At 41.0% G+C, this 15,403-nt stretch overlaps 1 protein-coding gene across 2 annotated transcripts in view; it reads right to left on the reverse strand.

The window, feature by feature from the left end:
• Positions 1-15,403, reverse strand: part of ARMH3 (armadillo like helical domain containing 3) — a 121,685-nt gene that overhangs the window by 85,197 nt on the left and 21,085 nt on the right. For both annotated transcript variants that reach the window (XM_054277134.1, XM_054277135.1), the window contains exons 14-19: positions 13,878-13,971; positions 8,959-9,060; positions 4,461-4,519; positions 3,053-3,118; positions 1,921-1,990; positions 393-453 (exon numbers count right to left, since the gene is read on the reverse strand). In XM_054277134.1, the coding sequence (XP_054133109.1) occupies positions 393-453; positions 1,921-1,990; positions 3,053-3,118; positions 4,461-4,519; positions 8,959-9,060; positions 13,878-13,971 (452 nt within the window). The remainder of the gene's footprint in view (positions 1-392; positions 454-1,920; positions 1,991-3,052; positions 3,119-4,460; positions 4,520-8,958; positions 9,061-13,877; positions 13,972-15,403) is intronic.

The following is a 15,403-nucleotide window of genomic DNA, read 5'->3' on the forward strand; positions in this document are numbered from 1 at the left end:
CTCCCTCCCTCTCCACACTGCCTTTCAGGCCTCGTGCCAGTCATCCTTGCTTTTTCAAAACTGTCTTTTCTGTTTCTAGACCAAGATTCATCTTCTGGGAAGTGGGGATTGCTGCAATGACTCCGTGTTACGAAACTTCTTTTAGACTGAAAAGCTCTTTGTGTTAGATCAAGTAGATTAGGGAAACAGTCTGAAATTGAATTGCTTTCAATTTTCTGGCACACAGAGGATTTTTGAAGTAGAAAAAGTTACTGGAAGAGTTCATGAAAAGCCATCCCACTCCCCACCAGCCACAAAGTGTTATTTCAGCCAGAAGATTGCTCTATGGGCAGGATTCTACCTAAATTCAAACTTCAAATGAAATCACGGTGAGTTACCCCACAGACACTTACACATAGAGATCCATAGGAAATTCTTTCATCATGTGTGTTACAATGAATTCCACCATCAAATCTGACAGAAAAGAAAATTATAAAGTAAGTATTGAGCTGGCTACTGTTAGCTTTTAGTAGGCTACAAGGAAGTCAAACTACCCCACCTACCTATCTCTGCCAGACAATAGTCCTGCTTAGATGAAAGGGATTTCACTTTTTTGTTTGTTTGTTCTAAAGAACAGTAGACATTTGCTAGAACTAGAAAAGAACCTACTGGAAACTGAGGGTACATACTGTAATTTGCTTTGAGGCACTGCTTCCCCATATGGTTTCCCCCACTATTAGTCAAATAAAGACTATACCATGACTTCTGATGTTTAGAATTGCTCTCATATTTCAAGCCCTGTCACTAATGGAAAATTCCATTAAGAAGCACATTTTAGAAATTTATTTAGAAACAATGCACAACCTAGACGCTACTTAAAGAGACATTGTAAATAACACCTATTTTTCCTAAAATAAATTCTGAAGCAAGTAAAGCTAGTTTGACCTCAACAGAGGCTAAGCTTGTGCTTAAGACTAATTCAGGGAAAAAAGAAAAAAGTAGAATGTGTCTAACATTTAAGGGCCTCCAGTATGAATATAAGAGGCAAAGAGTATAGAAATACAATTGAGAGAAGCTAATCAATGACAAATGAATATGTGTGGGGGTGTGTTCAACCCAACTTCAGCACGAAATATTCATACCAAGCCACAATCTTGAGCTGTAACCTCTTAGGGCAGTAAGAGCCCAGCAGTGTGACTCAACAGTGACTAGAAACAGTGCAGGTGAGGAGTCTGTGGGATCTGAGAGCTCTAGAAAGATTCTTCATTCAGCTGTTGTGTCTTGGCTTCAACAATCATGTTTCAAAATGCTGAAGATTAAGACTGCTTCTGTACCATGAGGCTGAACAGCCATTCAGGGATGCAGGCTCCATCCATTTCTGAACTCACATGTGCTTTTGGCCTCCACAGTAACGAGAGTCACAACTTAATCATGTGCTGCATGAAAAGCTTTCAACTACGCCTCCATATCCACAGGCAAAACCAATCCTAGCTACTAACATTCCTGTTGTTTTTTGGCTCAGAAAAGGCTCAATGCCCAGCAAACACGTTCACAAATATGTTTTTGTGAACCATAGGTCTGCCATTACCATATCATCTATAAAGTACTTGTCGCTGCTACCACACTCACCTAAACACTGAACTTATTAATCAACTGCCCTCCCTCTTACTAAAAACTCAGCTCAAATGGACCAAGCAGTGTCTGTAAAACTTTCTGTAAGTGTATGTAGGATTTATTGCTACAGAGTTGCAATCTCGGATTTGTCTGCAAGGTAGCCATGTACAAAGATGGGCATGGATTGCTGAAAACATCTTTAGTATGTAACTGTCCTTCTTTTAAGTCCATCCACTGCTCCATTTAATCCTCAAACCTCATATTTCTGTTGCCCAACAAGAGATGCTTCAGGAGCCACGAGCACCCAGGAGCTCTGCCAACACTCACCGAGCACCGCACACACCAGCGGGCGGCAGGGCAGGTTCTTGTCTGCTGCTTTCTTCCTGTGCCTCATCGGCTGCAAACACACCAAGGTGAAAAGAAGTCAGCACAAGCCTCAAGTGACAGTCTGTTTATCACTGTGTTTTTCAAGCAAATAGTACAATCAGCACAGGCTTCCTTTTGTCTTTTTATCCAACTGCCATCTTATACATACTAATCCTGAAGACCATGGCTGGAACAAAATTGCTGCTTTCCAGCATGCTGATACTGGGGATTTCTTTCTCTAGCTGTCTATCTGGGAGGCACTGTTCTACTGAGGAGAGGGACCCCAAGACAAAAACAAATCACACAGAAATTCCTCCCTCTTGGCTAACATACTGATTTGTTTCTGGCATTCTTAACAGTGTGTACAGTAGTCAATGGCTTTGGTGTTCATTGAAACAGACCAGAAAGGCAAACTGGATAGCAAATCTGTTGTTAAGGGCTAATGACTAGCATTCTTGCAGTATGGTCTCCATAAAGTAAAATGTTTGTTTCTTTCTTGAACAGTGAGTGACTTCCAATTGCTGCTTCACTGTCAGATGAGGTGGAACTTTGTGCCAGTACCACAAAGACAGAATGGATCAAGTTAGGATAACTATTCAACTTACTAGTAAGTGCAGAGCTTCGTGAGCCAGGTAAGGTCACTTCCATCACAGGAAAAAGCTCTGGAAAAAACACTTTCCTCCCTGAAGGTGAATTACTCCACCCAGAATAAGCCAAATAAGAGCACTCAGTGTAACTCCAGCTGGCTATTATGTATCACATGTGGGCTAATGCTTGCTGGAGATTAAGGCAGAATGTTCTCTCTAGCACTGATTTCCTCAGAGACCTCGTAATACAAAGCTCCTCGCCAGCTAGACAGGCCTCTGAATTCACTGACAGGGCAAAGAGCTCTTTGTTCTTTGAAGAATGGAGACATTCTGAGAGCAAGTTCCAAATCATTCTGCAGCTACTGCATTTCTGACAGTATTTCCACATGCCTTAGCAATGTAGGTTAGATGACTGCGACACAATTCTCAACATATACTTTTCATACATACTCAAATCCTCTGTGTTTGCATTCTAAAGAGAAAACAATCTGGAGGAAGAGACTCACCATTCTGTGTAGGTTTACACGAAAATTCATGTTGTCATCATGAAGAAAAGCATTAGCATATTGATCCTATTGAAAAGGGCAAAAAAAGAGAGGGTGTTTCAAGCCCAACACCCTACAGCTGGCTTTCAAATCACACGTGTTCCAGTGTCAAACTCCCAAGATACAACCAACCACCAAGCTATAAAGCTATCTGTCCATTTCTTCTTGTCCCACCCATGTTTCCAGTCACACAAAAGTAAACCCCTCCTGATCCAATTCCACGTTAGAAAAATAAATTGCTAACAAAACAAGCAGTAGTTCAGTCTAACTTTCTCCCCCTTTGCTCATTTAAACTCTGGACTGTACACACCATGGTGTGACAAGTTTAACAAGTGCTCCAGGTATATAATATAAGAGGTGGGTCTCCAGCACCAGTTCTGTGACTGTGTGGATAAAGGTTTCTTCTGGCATTTTGATTCCAGAAGCTACTACAGTACTAGCAGATAGGTTTATGAGCTGGTCCATCCCTCAAGCAAATCTCATTCCAAGACCGCCTCCAAATTAAAGAGACTTCTCCAGATAATGCACAGCCAGAATACCTAATAAATACCCTCTCTTTAATATCAGAACCAAAGAATGCCCTTGTTATGCAGGAACAGAATTTCTTATCTTACATTATCTATGCAGCCACCTGAAGAACAAGTGCCAAAACCATTTAATTAGAAAAATTTTAAATGTAGATGATTTGTTTTCAGGCTGCACTCTGAAGAAACATTATTACAGAGTCCTTACAAGGGCTATCAACCTCACTGCTTTTTATTCTTTAAGGATGAAAGGTCTTTACTTGCAAGCAAGCAAAATGTAAATGCCACACAAACACAACCACCATTCAGGACATCAGTCAGCCATTAGAACATAGTCCCCATGAGATAGTGCCACATTCAGCCAGGACTGCTGACAGAACTCTGTGATGCTGCTTTCTTACCCTACCACATTTGCCTTTCTTACTACCACATTTGCTCCTTGTCTTGCTTGTAGAGACCTACAAACACGTGACTTACTTTCAGCTTGTATCCTTCTTTGGCAGAAGGGATATGGCACAGCCTATGGTTACCATGAACAGCTCAGAGCTGAAAGCCATTAGCACATTACTCATCTAAAAGCCACACCACAGGGTCACTCAAAAGTTAAGAGAGAAAAGGCTTTGGGTTCACTCTTTTCTCTACTCATCCCCAGAATTTGGTCAATTCCAATAAGATAATCCCATTTTCAAGTTTCAAGTCACCTTTAACAGTCCTGCATCAAGTAAGTGTCTGAGGACCTCACCACTCAGTACCACTGTGGACATTCAGCTCCTGCCCCACAGGAGGCAGGGGCATAGAGCCCTGTAACACACCATCAGCTGAGCAGCTTCACAGCAGCAACCTACCTCTGCTATGCACGTGAGGATGATGAGGCACAGCTTGCCACTGTGCAGCCGGTGCTCATCTGCGAAGGAGAGAAAACAAATCCTCCATGAGCCACACAAGCCTAGCAAGGCTGAAGAGCAAGACAGCTGTTGCAGCAAAAGAAAAGCCCAGCTTGGAGATTCTTCATAGTCCTACTTCCTCCATAACAGCTGATAGTACTCACCCTCCAGTCTGGCCACTAAATCCCACCCACTTGTCACCAGCCAGCACCAACAGCAAAGATTCAGATTTGAACTTCCAACAGCATTGCAACAATCCACAATTCTGTCACATTCAGTTTTACTTCCACAGATATTCTAAATACTGTCCTCCTGTCACAGCAGAGACACACTGTTCCCTCTCTTAGACAAGGTGCAAAGCAGAACATCACCTTTGCTGTAGGTTATGAAACAGGCAGCAGAGCTTTCACAGAGGCACAGCACTGTGTAGCAAAACAACTGCTGACATTATGCTCTAAGTTCCAAGCTTTAACCCCAACATTGCGAGACACGACCTACTTTGCTCTTTGCAAAACCATGAAAGAAGGGACTCTGCAAAGACTTAGCATTTTAAGGCAAGAGTTTCACCCTGATCATGTTCCACAACTTCTTATTCATCTCACAACTTCAAACAGCTTTTGCCTTGAATGACAGCAGGAGCAAAACAGCGGGACTAAGGCAGAAGAATGAAATTTTTATTTGGATTATCTAAAACCCCTCTCAACTTTAACCCTGAATATAAAAAAAAAAACCAAGATACATATAGTCATGGAGTAACACAGGATAGAAGAAATCTCTGGTTCAATCCTTGCTCAAAGCAGGGTCAGGTAAGATCAGGTCGTAGAAGGTACTGCCCAATCAAGCACATTTAAAAATCTTCATTCTAAATAATAATGTGCTTGGACCACACACCCTCAAAACCCACAAAAATAAACCAACCATAAACAACACACTCATAACTAAATTCTGAGAAGGCTTCACATTGTATATTCCCAAGATTTCCAAAAGCTGCTCTAAAGCACAGGAGTACAAACATGCCATCCCAGACTTCTGCCTTAGAGTCAAACTCAAAGGAGAGGGATATCTGAAACAGTCATACACACTTTCATATAAAGCAGAAGACAGCATCAGCCAAATTCCTTCTTTGCAGTTGACTTTGACAAACACTTTGCTAGCTGGTGTATATCTGGTAATTACAAAAACAGATAGAATGGGCTTAGCTAGCTGTTCTGTCTAGTTTGACACCTGTTTTGTTTTCTTTTCTATGCTGCTCAGGGACAGATATTTACTAACAAGATGTGCCCTGAAGTGTGCTGATTTCATCTTGCAGCACTAAGATGAAGAGGAATTTTGGAATGGAAGAGTTAAAAGCCTCTCCCATCTCCTTACCTCAGCTAAAACGTTTAAGTGTGAAGTTTTGTACTACAGCAAGGAGGAGAAATGACCTAGAATAAAACTGATACACAGGAGTCTTGTTATTTTCATATTGTAAGGCCTCCCTGTATATTTCTGTAGGTGCTGCTACCACTGCTCTCTCTGTGGATGATGCTGTAAGGGCTCCTGTTCCACACCATGGACTCTGCCCTCTGCCAGTGTATTGTGAACATCAGACCATTTTCAGGAGCTGTGGGGCAGCTATGCAAGCAGTTACTTGCACACACTTCACACTTTCACAAAACCCTTCATTAAAGCAACAAAGCAAACCACTTTCTACAGGGAGGCATAGCAGCACAAAACCTGTTTTGCAGATGGGAGAAAAGGACACAGAGGGTTTGTTTCTCCCAAGGCAGCTGCCTCTGACTGACACAAGGGAGGATAACAAGAGAAGGCTCTAGCAAACACAATCTATTAAATTATGCTCTCTGGGATAGGACCAAAACAACTGTCTAGTCCTGGATGTGGAACAAACCAGTTTCCCCTCTAAGTGTTCCCACCTGTCTCAAGATACAAGGAGCAAATGAGAATTATTCATTCTTCTTGCTACACTGGTGTCACATAGAAGCACAGAATCATTTAGGTTAGAACAGACCTTTAAGATCATGGAGTCCAAATGTTAATCCAGCACTGCAAATCTCCCAGCAAACCATGTCCCTGACTGCCACATCTACATGTCTTTGAAATACCTTCAGGGATTGTGACTTGAGTACTTCCCTGGGCAGTCTGCTCCATGCTTGATCTTATACAAGAAAAAAAATAAGGCAGTGCTGCATCTATAATCAAAACAGAAGGACAGGAACATACCCACTAGAATTAATAAGTATGGGTTTGGAAGGCACACTTTTTAAATGATCAATCAGTGGAGCTCACTGCCATGAATTACTGTGGTGGGAAGGAGGTCTATCAGCTACACAAATTTCAGACCTTACACAAGCTAGAACCAAAGTAAAGAAAGAAACATCAACTCCTGTCTCATAACACAATAAACTCATCTCTCACTGGCTTGTTTAGTAAGGAATCCCTTCTATCAGATTTTATTCTATCTGAAACTAATCCTGTGTGGCAACTTCCAAGGCCCTTTGCAGACTTTTCATATTACAGTGACTAATAAGGGCAGAAATTAAATTGAAAAATATAAAATTCTTCCATCAGAGTCTTGGATCAGCAAGACCGATCCTGAGAAAAGCAAATGAGAATGAGCAAATTAGAGAGCTGCTAAGTCCTTCTCACGTGTGTAATCTATTAGAATGACTGAGCCAAGACTGATGTGGTTTAGTTCAAAAGACAAAAGCAAGAGGAAACATGAAAGCAGACTTCAAATACATAAGGGATGACACATAGAAAAAAGAAATAATACATTCTCCATATCTATCTTGGAGAAGATAACTAGTAATTAATTTAAATCACAGCAAAGAATTTAGGAAGCACACAAGGCTTTCTCACAGCAAGGACAGTTAAACACTGGAATGGATAGGCTGAAAGTGGTGTTTCATTATCACAGTATCTTCACCCAACCTGTCAGCAAAACCTCTGAGAAAAGATACAGGTAAACCTGATTCTGCCTGGGTTCCAAGGAGTTATGGTTTAACCCCAGACAGCAACTAAGTACCAGGCAGCTGCTCAATCACTCACAATGCTTCTCCTCTCCCCACAGTGGGGAGAAGGATTGGAAATAAAAAGTAAATCATGTGGGCTGAGATAAGAACAATTTAATAACTGAAACCTCATCATCATAATCGTGATATTCATAATAATCATCAGCAGAGTGAGAGAGGGTAACAGAACCAAAGAGAAACAAGTGATGCACAATACAGTTCATTATACAATTGCTCATTGCCTGCTGCCCATCCCATCCCCAAACAACAATCATCTCTTTCTGGGTAACTCCTGCAGTTTACATACTGGGCATGACATTCTGTGGTGTGGAATATCCCTCTGGCCAGTTCAGGTCACCTACCCTGGCCCTGCTCCCTCCCTGCTTTTTTGCACCTCCCCACTGACAGAGCACTGAAAAGTCCTTGACATGGGGTTAGTACTACTTAGCCACAGCCAACATATCAGTGTGCTATCAATATCATTCTCATCCTGAATCCAAAACCACAGCACTGTACCAGACACTAAGAAGAAAATTAACTCTGTCCCAGCCAAAACCAGATAGGGGTGCATGAAGTTCATTTTGGTCCTAATTTCAATTATTACTTTTTCTTCACCTAGCTTGCTTACTGAACAAGTGCCAGACAGCAAAATACAACTTCACTGCAAGCTAGTAGATAAAAGGAAACTGCCTGCTCTCTTACTCAATGCTATGCATTCATGAAACTCAGTAATTGATGTATCATAGCTCTGCAGAAATCTTCATATTTCTATTGTTATATCTAACTTAACAGCAAAAGTCAGTAATAGCCTGAAATACGGTGCAAAGATCACTTGTAATGCTCACACTGTGGTCCTGCCCTTATAACCACTGGGCAAAACAGCACCCTTGGGTACCCTGAACAGGAGATTAAGCAATACTTCAGCTCCAGCAAGTTGAAATTAACCCCCACAGAACTACAGGAGAAACAAAAAGCACAACACAGATACTTTCTCAAGCAAATTACTGCCAACGCAGTCTAAGTTGCTGCTGCCCTATTTATAATAACAGAGCTACTTGTTTAACCAAAGGACAAAGGAAGTATTTCCTTCTAATGCTGAGCTTTGCCCTCTGTGTCAGTTTCTAAGTGTTCTTAAAAAGACAGCTCTGGTGTCAGACTTGCCCTCTCTGACAGATAGTTGTGAATCAGATATACTCACACCTTTGGCACATAGACAGGCTTGGTTATTAGGTATTATCTTTTATTATTACATTCTTTCCATACCTGACATCTCTCCTACTTTCATACGTCTTATCTCACAATAAGAAATCACTTAATTTTTTTCAAAAGGTGAAATCGTCAATTTTTTTATAAAGAGACTCCATTTCTATTTCTGGAGTCACTAGGCATGTTCTCGTGCCCTCCTGCCTTCAGAAGCACTGTTGGCTGCATGCACAGACTTCACTTACCTTTTGTGTCCTGCATCACAATCGAGCTGTACTTCAAGAAGGTTATCAGCAGGTTGCTCGTTTGCACATCAGCATCCAAAGGCAGCTCTGCAGAGCTTATAACTGGAACAAAGCAGATAAGACACATTTATCCTATACAAATACAAGAAATAACTATACAGAGAACTAAGACACAGACTCACAGGTCTGGGGTAGGTTCAGCCTATCTGCAGGGCCACCTGACCTCCTCCTCCTCCTCCATGACCACCCAGGAAAGATTTTGTTATGAAGACTGGTACCCTCCCTCAGAGAACATTCCTCCTGCTCTAAGCACAGACTGTGGTACCCTGCAAAGTGATATCCTTCTCTGTCCTGCCCCTGCTCCTCCTCCCAGGGAGATGAGCCCATGGTTGTAGCACTCATCAACATCCCCAGTCTGGGGAAATCGGGATATTTGCACTGATATCCAATTAATTCTTACAAGCAACACAGATAACAGTCACACAATTCTCATTTTGTAAAAAGATATGCCCAGGAAAGGCCCTTCCCTGTTTCAGCAATTTTGAAATGTTACTTCCAAAAGGTCTGTGTCGATTCCATTCTTCCCTCTCAACAACAGTTTCTCTTGCAGAAGCAACACGCAAGACATAATGTAACAATTATTGCAGTACCAAAGAGATAGAAAAGGAAGGCAGAAACAGAAGATCTATAAAAACCAAGAAGCAAAAGCAGTCACAGCTTGTGCTAGGTACATCCCAACCCAGCAGGAAGCAGAACTGTACCTTCCATACCCTCAGCAGTTCACTGGCATTTCTCTAGCACACCAGCTGTACTTTTGACACCCTAACCATGGACATCATCAGCCTTAGACTTTACAAGAAGCTATTTCATCTCCTCAGCTAATTGCACAATGTGCCTCCCCACTCATTCCCCCATTCCCCATGCACCATCTGAAGCACTGAGTTTATGAGCTGTCAAGCCTCTACCATGTGACTGAGCCACATTTTTACTGATGACTGAGCCTGAGCTGTCCTAAAGGGCCATTCTCTGCCTTTCCATTTGGAAAGCTTTACAAGAAATATTGAAAGGGAGGAGAAAGATCAGTGGGAAACATGCATCATGCATTTACCTGCAGATCCTGTCAGATAAGTCTGATGCCATTTAAGATAAAGTAGCTCAGACAAAAAAATCCCCAAGCTGATGGAGCTAGCTTAGGAACATTTCAGTAGAGTACTTAATACAGCTTTGTATAAAAAAATTAAAAGTGAAGGAAATAGGTGGGAACTTATAAAGAAATTTAAATTAAATTAAATTTCTATTTCATATCAAAGATCTGGCAAACAACATACAATTGGAGAAAATACTGGACTGAGAAAAAATTACTGCTTGAATTCTGTAGACATCAGTTTAGAGGATAAGTCTTTGTTTTTCTGTGTGACCTGGATATAAGAAACAAACCTGGATATAATTGCTTGATAATGAACCTGCTAATGGCAGAAAGTTGGGATGTGTAAGCACAGAGGAGTATCAGACTGCACACAAAGAATGGGATAAAAACAAGAACAGATAATAAACACAAGATGAAATTAAACAATGCAAGCCATAGGGTCAGGAATTTGGGGATTTATTTCCATGGCAAGCTGAGAGCTCATCAGCTGCAAACCAAATACCATGATCAGATCACAAGGTGACAAGCTACCAACATGAAGGGCTGAGGACTGCAGTTCTACAACATATATCCAGAAATGCACTTCCAGCAGAGACACAAACACTGTAGTGCCCTGCACAAGGTGCTGGTGAGGCCTTGTCTCAACCACTGTGCATAATTATGCACAATCTGTGTTCAAAGAGGATAAACTTAAACCTGAACAAGTTTAAAGACAGGCTAGTATGTTGGCCAGAAGAAGAGATTACCTTTCTTGAGAGACAGCAAAACACACAGGTGAGTAAACCAACACATGAAGAAGAGCAACCTTTGTTTCAAGGGAGGCTTAACACCATGACAAATGGATAGGAATTGACAAGAAATCCAGGTTGCAAAGTTGAATATTTTTAACCAAGGAACAAGATGCCAAAACTCCCCCCAACAGAAATTATTGGGAAACAAATTGAACAGATTCAGTCAGAGCTTGATAAATTCAAGGGATTGTATGCTGATATGCCTGCAAGCACTGGGCACTGGGCTCAAGAGTTAATGAGACCTTTTCCAGCTCTATGCAACTGTCCTGACATGACAATAACATGACTGTTCTGGCTGCCTAGGGGGTGAAACTCACAGGTTCTCACATTCAAGAGGTCATAGATGGCTTGAATTACGATTGACCAAAGACTCTCTCTTCTCATGCTACAAAAGCAGCCTAAGACAAGACACCCTTTGCACTGGAAACTGATTTGCAGACCACCAGTACACACATCTTAAGTATTATATCATCTCTTTTCTGCCCATCCTCAGGAATGCTCAAGGCTTTTCTCACCTTTTAGGAAAGAAAAAGGTATTTATCATGAGATTGGACCTTGTAAGAAGTGAGGAATCTGATTGTTGGATGACTAGGCTGGGGGCTCTGAGGGGAATTTCATCCTGTACACAGCTGTATTTTGGTTCAGAGAAAAGTCTGCTTTAATATAAAACACCTTTCAGAACTCAAGGCTTGTATCTCATAACCCTGTAATGAGGCAAGTAAGGCATCAACTGGGGCAAGGGCCAGCACAGAAGGATGAAGGAGACAAGCCAAGAGTAAAATGCAGGATTCTTTAAACTGTGCAGTGAGAGGCCCAGAGTACAGCAGAGGTTCTCATGGAACTCAGGATTACACAATCACCTTCAATACCAAACTGTAGCCCTTGGAAACAAGAGACCAAATAGATCAGTGTAACTTCACTGTTTGAATCACATAAAAAAAACATAATGGGGCTTTAGGTTATAAAGGTTGCACATTCCCAGGCATGAAGTGTTTAGTTTAGTCCATTCAGTCTTGAAGACCTGGGGTTCCTGACACATTAGTAATGTGCCATGTCTGTTGGCAAAGTCTGTGCAATGAGTCTGGAAGCTTTCTCACTCCCAATATTATGAATAGCTCAAAGATTTAGCGAAAAGTCTGAAAAATGTATTTATATCCCCAGTGGATCCTTCTTGAGCTGTTACAATGAACGTAGTGAATGAATATTTAACAACAGTAAGCAAACTGACATTTAGATAACTATGGTGACAGGCACACTTGATTTACATATTATGGATAAACAGTTTCTAGCAAAAGCCTCATTTCTCAAAAAAAAAAAAAAGGAAGAAATCACTCTGAAGAACACATCTCTGCTTATCTCTGCTTATCCTGGTTAATGATACAGACCTTTTTAACACACATCTTGATACTTTACAAGGTCTTAATTTACATATAGGTTAACAGGCAGAGAAATTTCAAACTAAAATATGAACCCTTTTTTTATCCCAGACAAAGAAAAGCACCTGAAATTGATAGATGGATTTCTACATGTTAATGTAACTTGTAAACAGTTCAACTACACATTATTTTCATGCCTTAAAGAGAAAGCAATCTTATCATTCCAAAGCCAAAAAGCCTCTTGTTAACTGGCAGCCATAGGCAAATTTTACAGCTGAGTTGCAAGACCTTAGTAAATGAGGAAAATTCTGACATCTCTTTAAAACAGCAGTACTCAAGCACCACCAAACTAAACCAAGCCAAGGGCCACGCAAAAAAACCCCCACATTGTAGGGATCAACAAGGTGACAGCAGACAAAAATAAAGCAACTTTCCCAATGCAATCGCTGCACATAAAGATCAGATCCTTTTCTTAAATTAAATAACCATACAAGCCACAAGAAGCCACAAACTTCTCAAGATCACTGCCTATGCTGAAAGCAGGATGGAGGTTTTGTTTTGTCTTGTGGTAAATGCAAAAATAAAGAAAAAAGGGGCAAGCAAGCCGTAGATGTAGGTAAGCATAAATTCTGTCAGTTGTGTAATATGGTGTGGGGGTGGATACATCTGCAATGAACACGTTGAACAGAAGCCCACAAAATGCCCATCCCTCCACATTTTATGTTATATGCACACAGAGACATAGGGGACTCTTTATCTGAAGCTTTTGTTATCCATGGCAACCAGACAGAATTCATCCATGAGGAGGATCATCCTTAACTAGGGTATCAAATGACCTGAATAGCTGATATAACTGAGTAACCCAGGCTGCTTTTCCCCAGAAATATTTCCAAACTGTGCTCTACTCAAATTGACTCTGTTCCTTCATTAAACTCTCTTCAGCTCAGATGACATTAAAGTACATGAAAACAGCCATTTCATTTCTTCTCTTCAACTAGGCTATATCTATCCATACCCTAAAATGAAAGGGGTTTATTTTAGATGATTTCAAAGCATATTTATGTGGACACATAACATCTCATTTAGAAGAGAGATCTCAGGTTAAGCATTTCTTTACAAAGCCTATCAAAGAAAAGGCAGTAAGAGGGAGGAATACTTCCACACCCAGACTGAATTCAAATCCCAATTAATTCAAAGCTGAGGACAAGTGCATTAACGACAAGCAGGAATCCACAGCAATTCTCTGTAAATCTGTTCCAATGAGAAATAATCCCAGGCAAAGGACCTGACACTAGAAATATTCATAAGTAAAAGCCTACACAGAATAACTAATGGGCTGGGTATACTTTCATGCAAATATTGGGGCAGTACTATTTTCAGAAGGAATATCAGCATAATTGCATTGAGCAATACACAAGGCAAAATAAAAATAAATTTGAGTCAAAGAATCTTGCTCATTTTTAGCAAGGCATATTACTCCAGGAAAAGACCACCAAGTTACATCTGCTCCAGACAGACCTCATTAGCTGCAGTCTCCAGAAGATAGTTTGCTAGTTATTTAACAGTTTTAAATTCTTTTTCCTCAGGATATCATTGCATTTTTACCATCTGAAGAAGGTGGGGTGGTTCCAAGTGGAGTGACAGGTGTGGTTGGAACTGGGCTCGTTGGTGATGTCATCAGGCCCATTTCAGGATGGCTCTAAGAGAAAACACAAATGCACAGGTCAACTGCTTCCCCAGGCACTAGAAACACAGATCACTACTTGTACTGTTCCACGCTCTTGCACAATAGACATGACTGAAAAAGTCTCAAGAAATTTCAACCTCTTCTCCAAAGAGCCAGGCCATGGTTCCTGACCTTGGATGTCTAACAATTAAACTGTACATCAATTTCACTACTCCACAAAACACAAAAATACATCAAAAACAGAACATCAGAAAGTGGTGGCTCTCCCTAGCAGACAGAAAAAAATCCCCTTCCCTAATTTGAATGGGAGAAGACTTGCAAAAGCCTACAATGTTAATAGCTTTTAATTCTCCCTGAAACAACCCAAGGATGTGCATTTGAAGTCTTCCCCCACGATCCTTTTACTTCTGTTTCTAAGAGCAAATTCTCCTTGCTCCTGCCCCCCACCTGTTCATATTCAAAGATAATAGCAATTTATTACTTTCCTGTCTCACTGTAAAGCCCTGCAGGAAAACAGTGCATAACATAAATAATACTATCATTATTGATCCTCCCAGCTTCCATCAGCCAGTCCCTCTCCCCATTTCATCTTTGCTAATAGTTGCCTGCCTAATTACTGCTTTGACTTCACTCTTTGCAGGCTTCCGGACCCATCCACACTGGTGGGAGTGCAGGCAATCTGCCATGCTATTTTTGAGCCTGGCTGCCAAGCAAAGTGTCCATTTCATAGGGCAAGTTTTACATAAATGTATCATCTGCCTTAATATATCATCACAATTTCAAAATAAAAGGAAGATACAGAACTGCTGATTTTATGTTAGTTAGTTCTAAAAGATTTTTCACAAGTGGATATCCTCCACATTGCCTTTGAATATCTGAATATAGTTGAATATAGTTGCTCATATTTTATGAGCAACTATAAATGCATATATTTTATGGGAAGCACAGACACACATACTAGAACTCAAAAATAATTTACATCCCTACAGCTACCAACTTACACTTAAAATATAATTTTTCACTGAAAGTTTTTCACTGAAAGTCTTACATAAGCCAGATTTCCTTAGACAGGTTTTAGGGGCTTCTTTCTCCAGAACAATGACTGGCAGTTGAGAGACAAGAGTGCCACCCAGCAGCAAACCCAAGCACCCACAGCTGGTGAGCACACACTCAACACTCCAGATACCCACACAACTGAATGCCTGCTCTTCCCATGTGCCACACAGCAGCAGGAAGCCATTCGTGCAGCCTCAAGCAGTGGACACCAGCTTAGGAAAGAGCATTCATCAGCTTTTATGAGGTTTTTTCAGCATGACATGACCTACCTTGCCCTCTCTTACATGAAGAATTACAGACAATCCACCCAAGAGTATCAGTTCTCCAATTCAACCCACTGATCAGTGGCAGCTTCAACTTCTTTCACAAGTAACTAGTCTATCCTTTT

This window comes from Melozone crissalis, unplaced genomic scaffold (genome assembly GCF_028551555.1).
Source record: "Melozone crissalis strain CALT ecotype California unplaced genomic scaffold, PUWL_Pcris_2 ptg000019l_1, whole genome shotgun sequence".
In the NCBI taxonomy this organism is placed as follows: domain Eukaryota; kingdom Metazoa; phylum Chordata; class Aves; order Passeriformes; family Passerellidae; genus Melozone; species Melozone crissalis.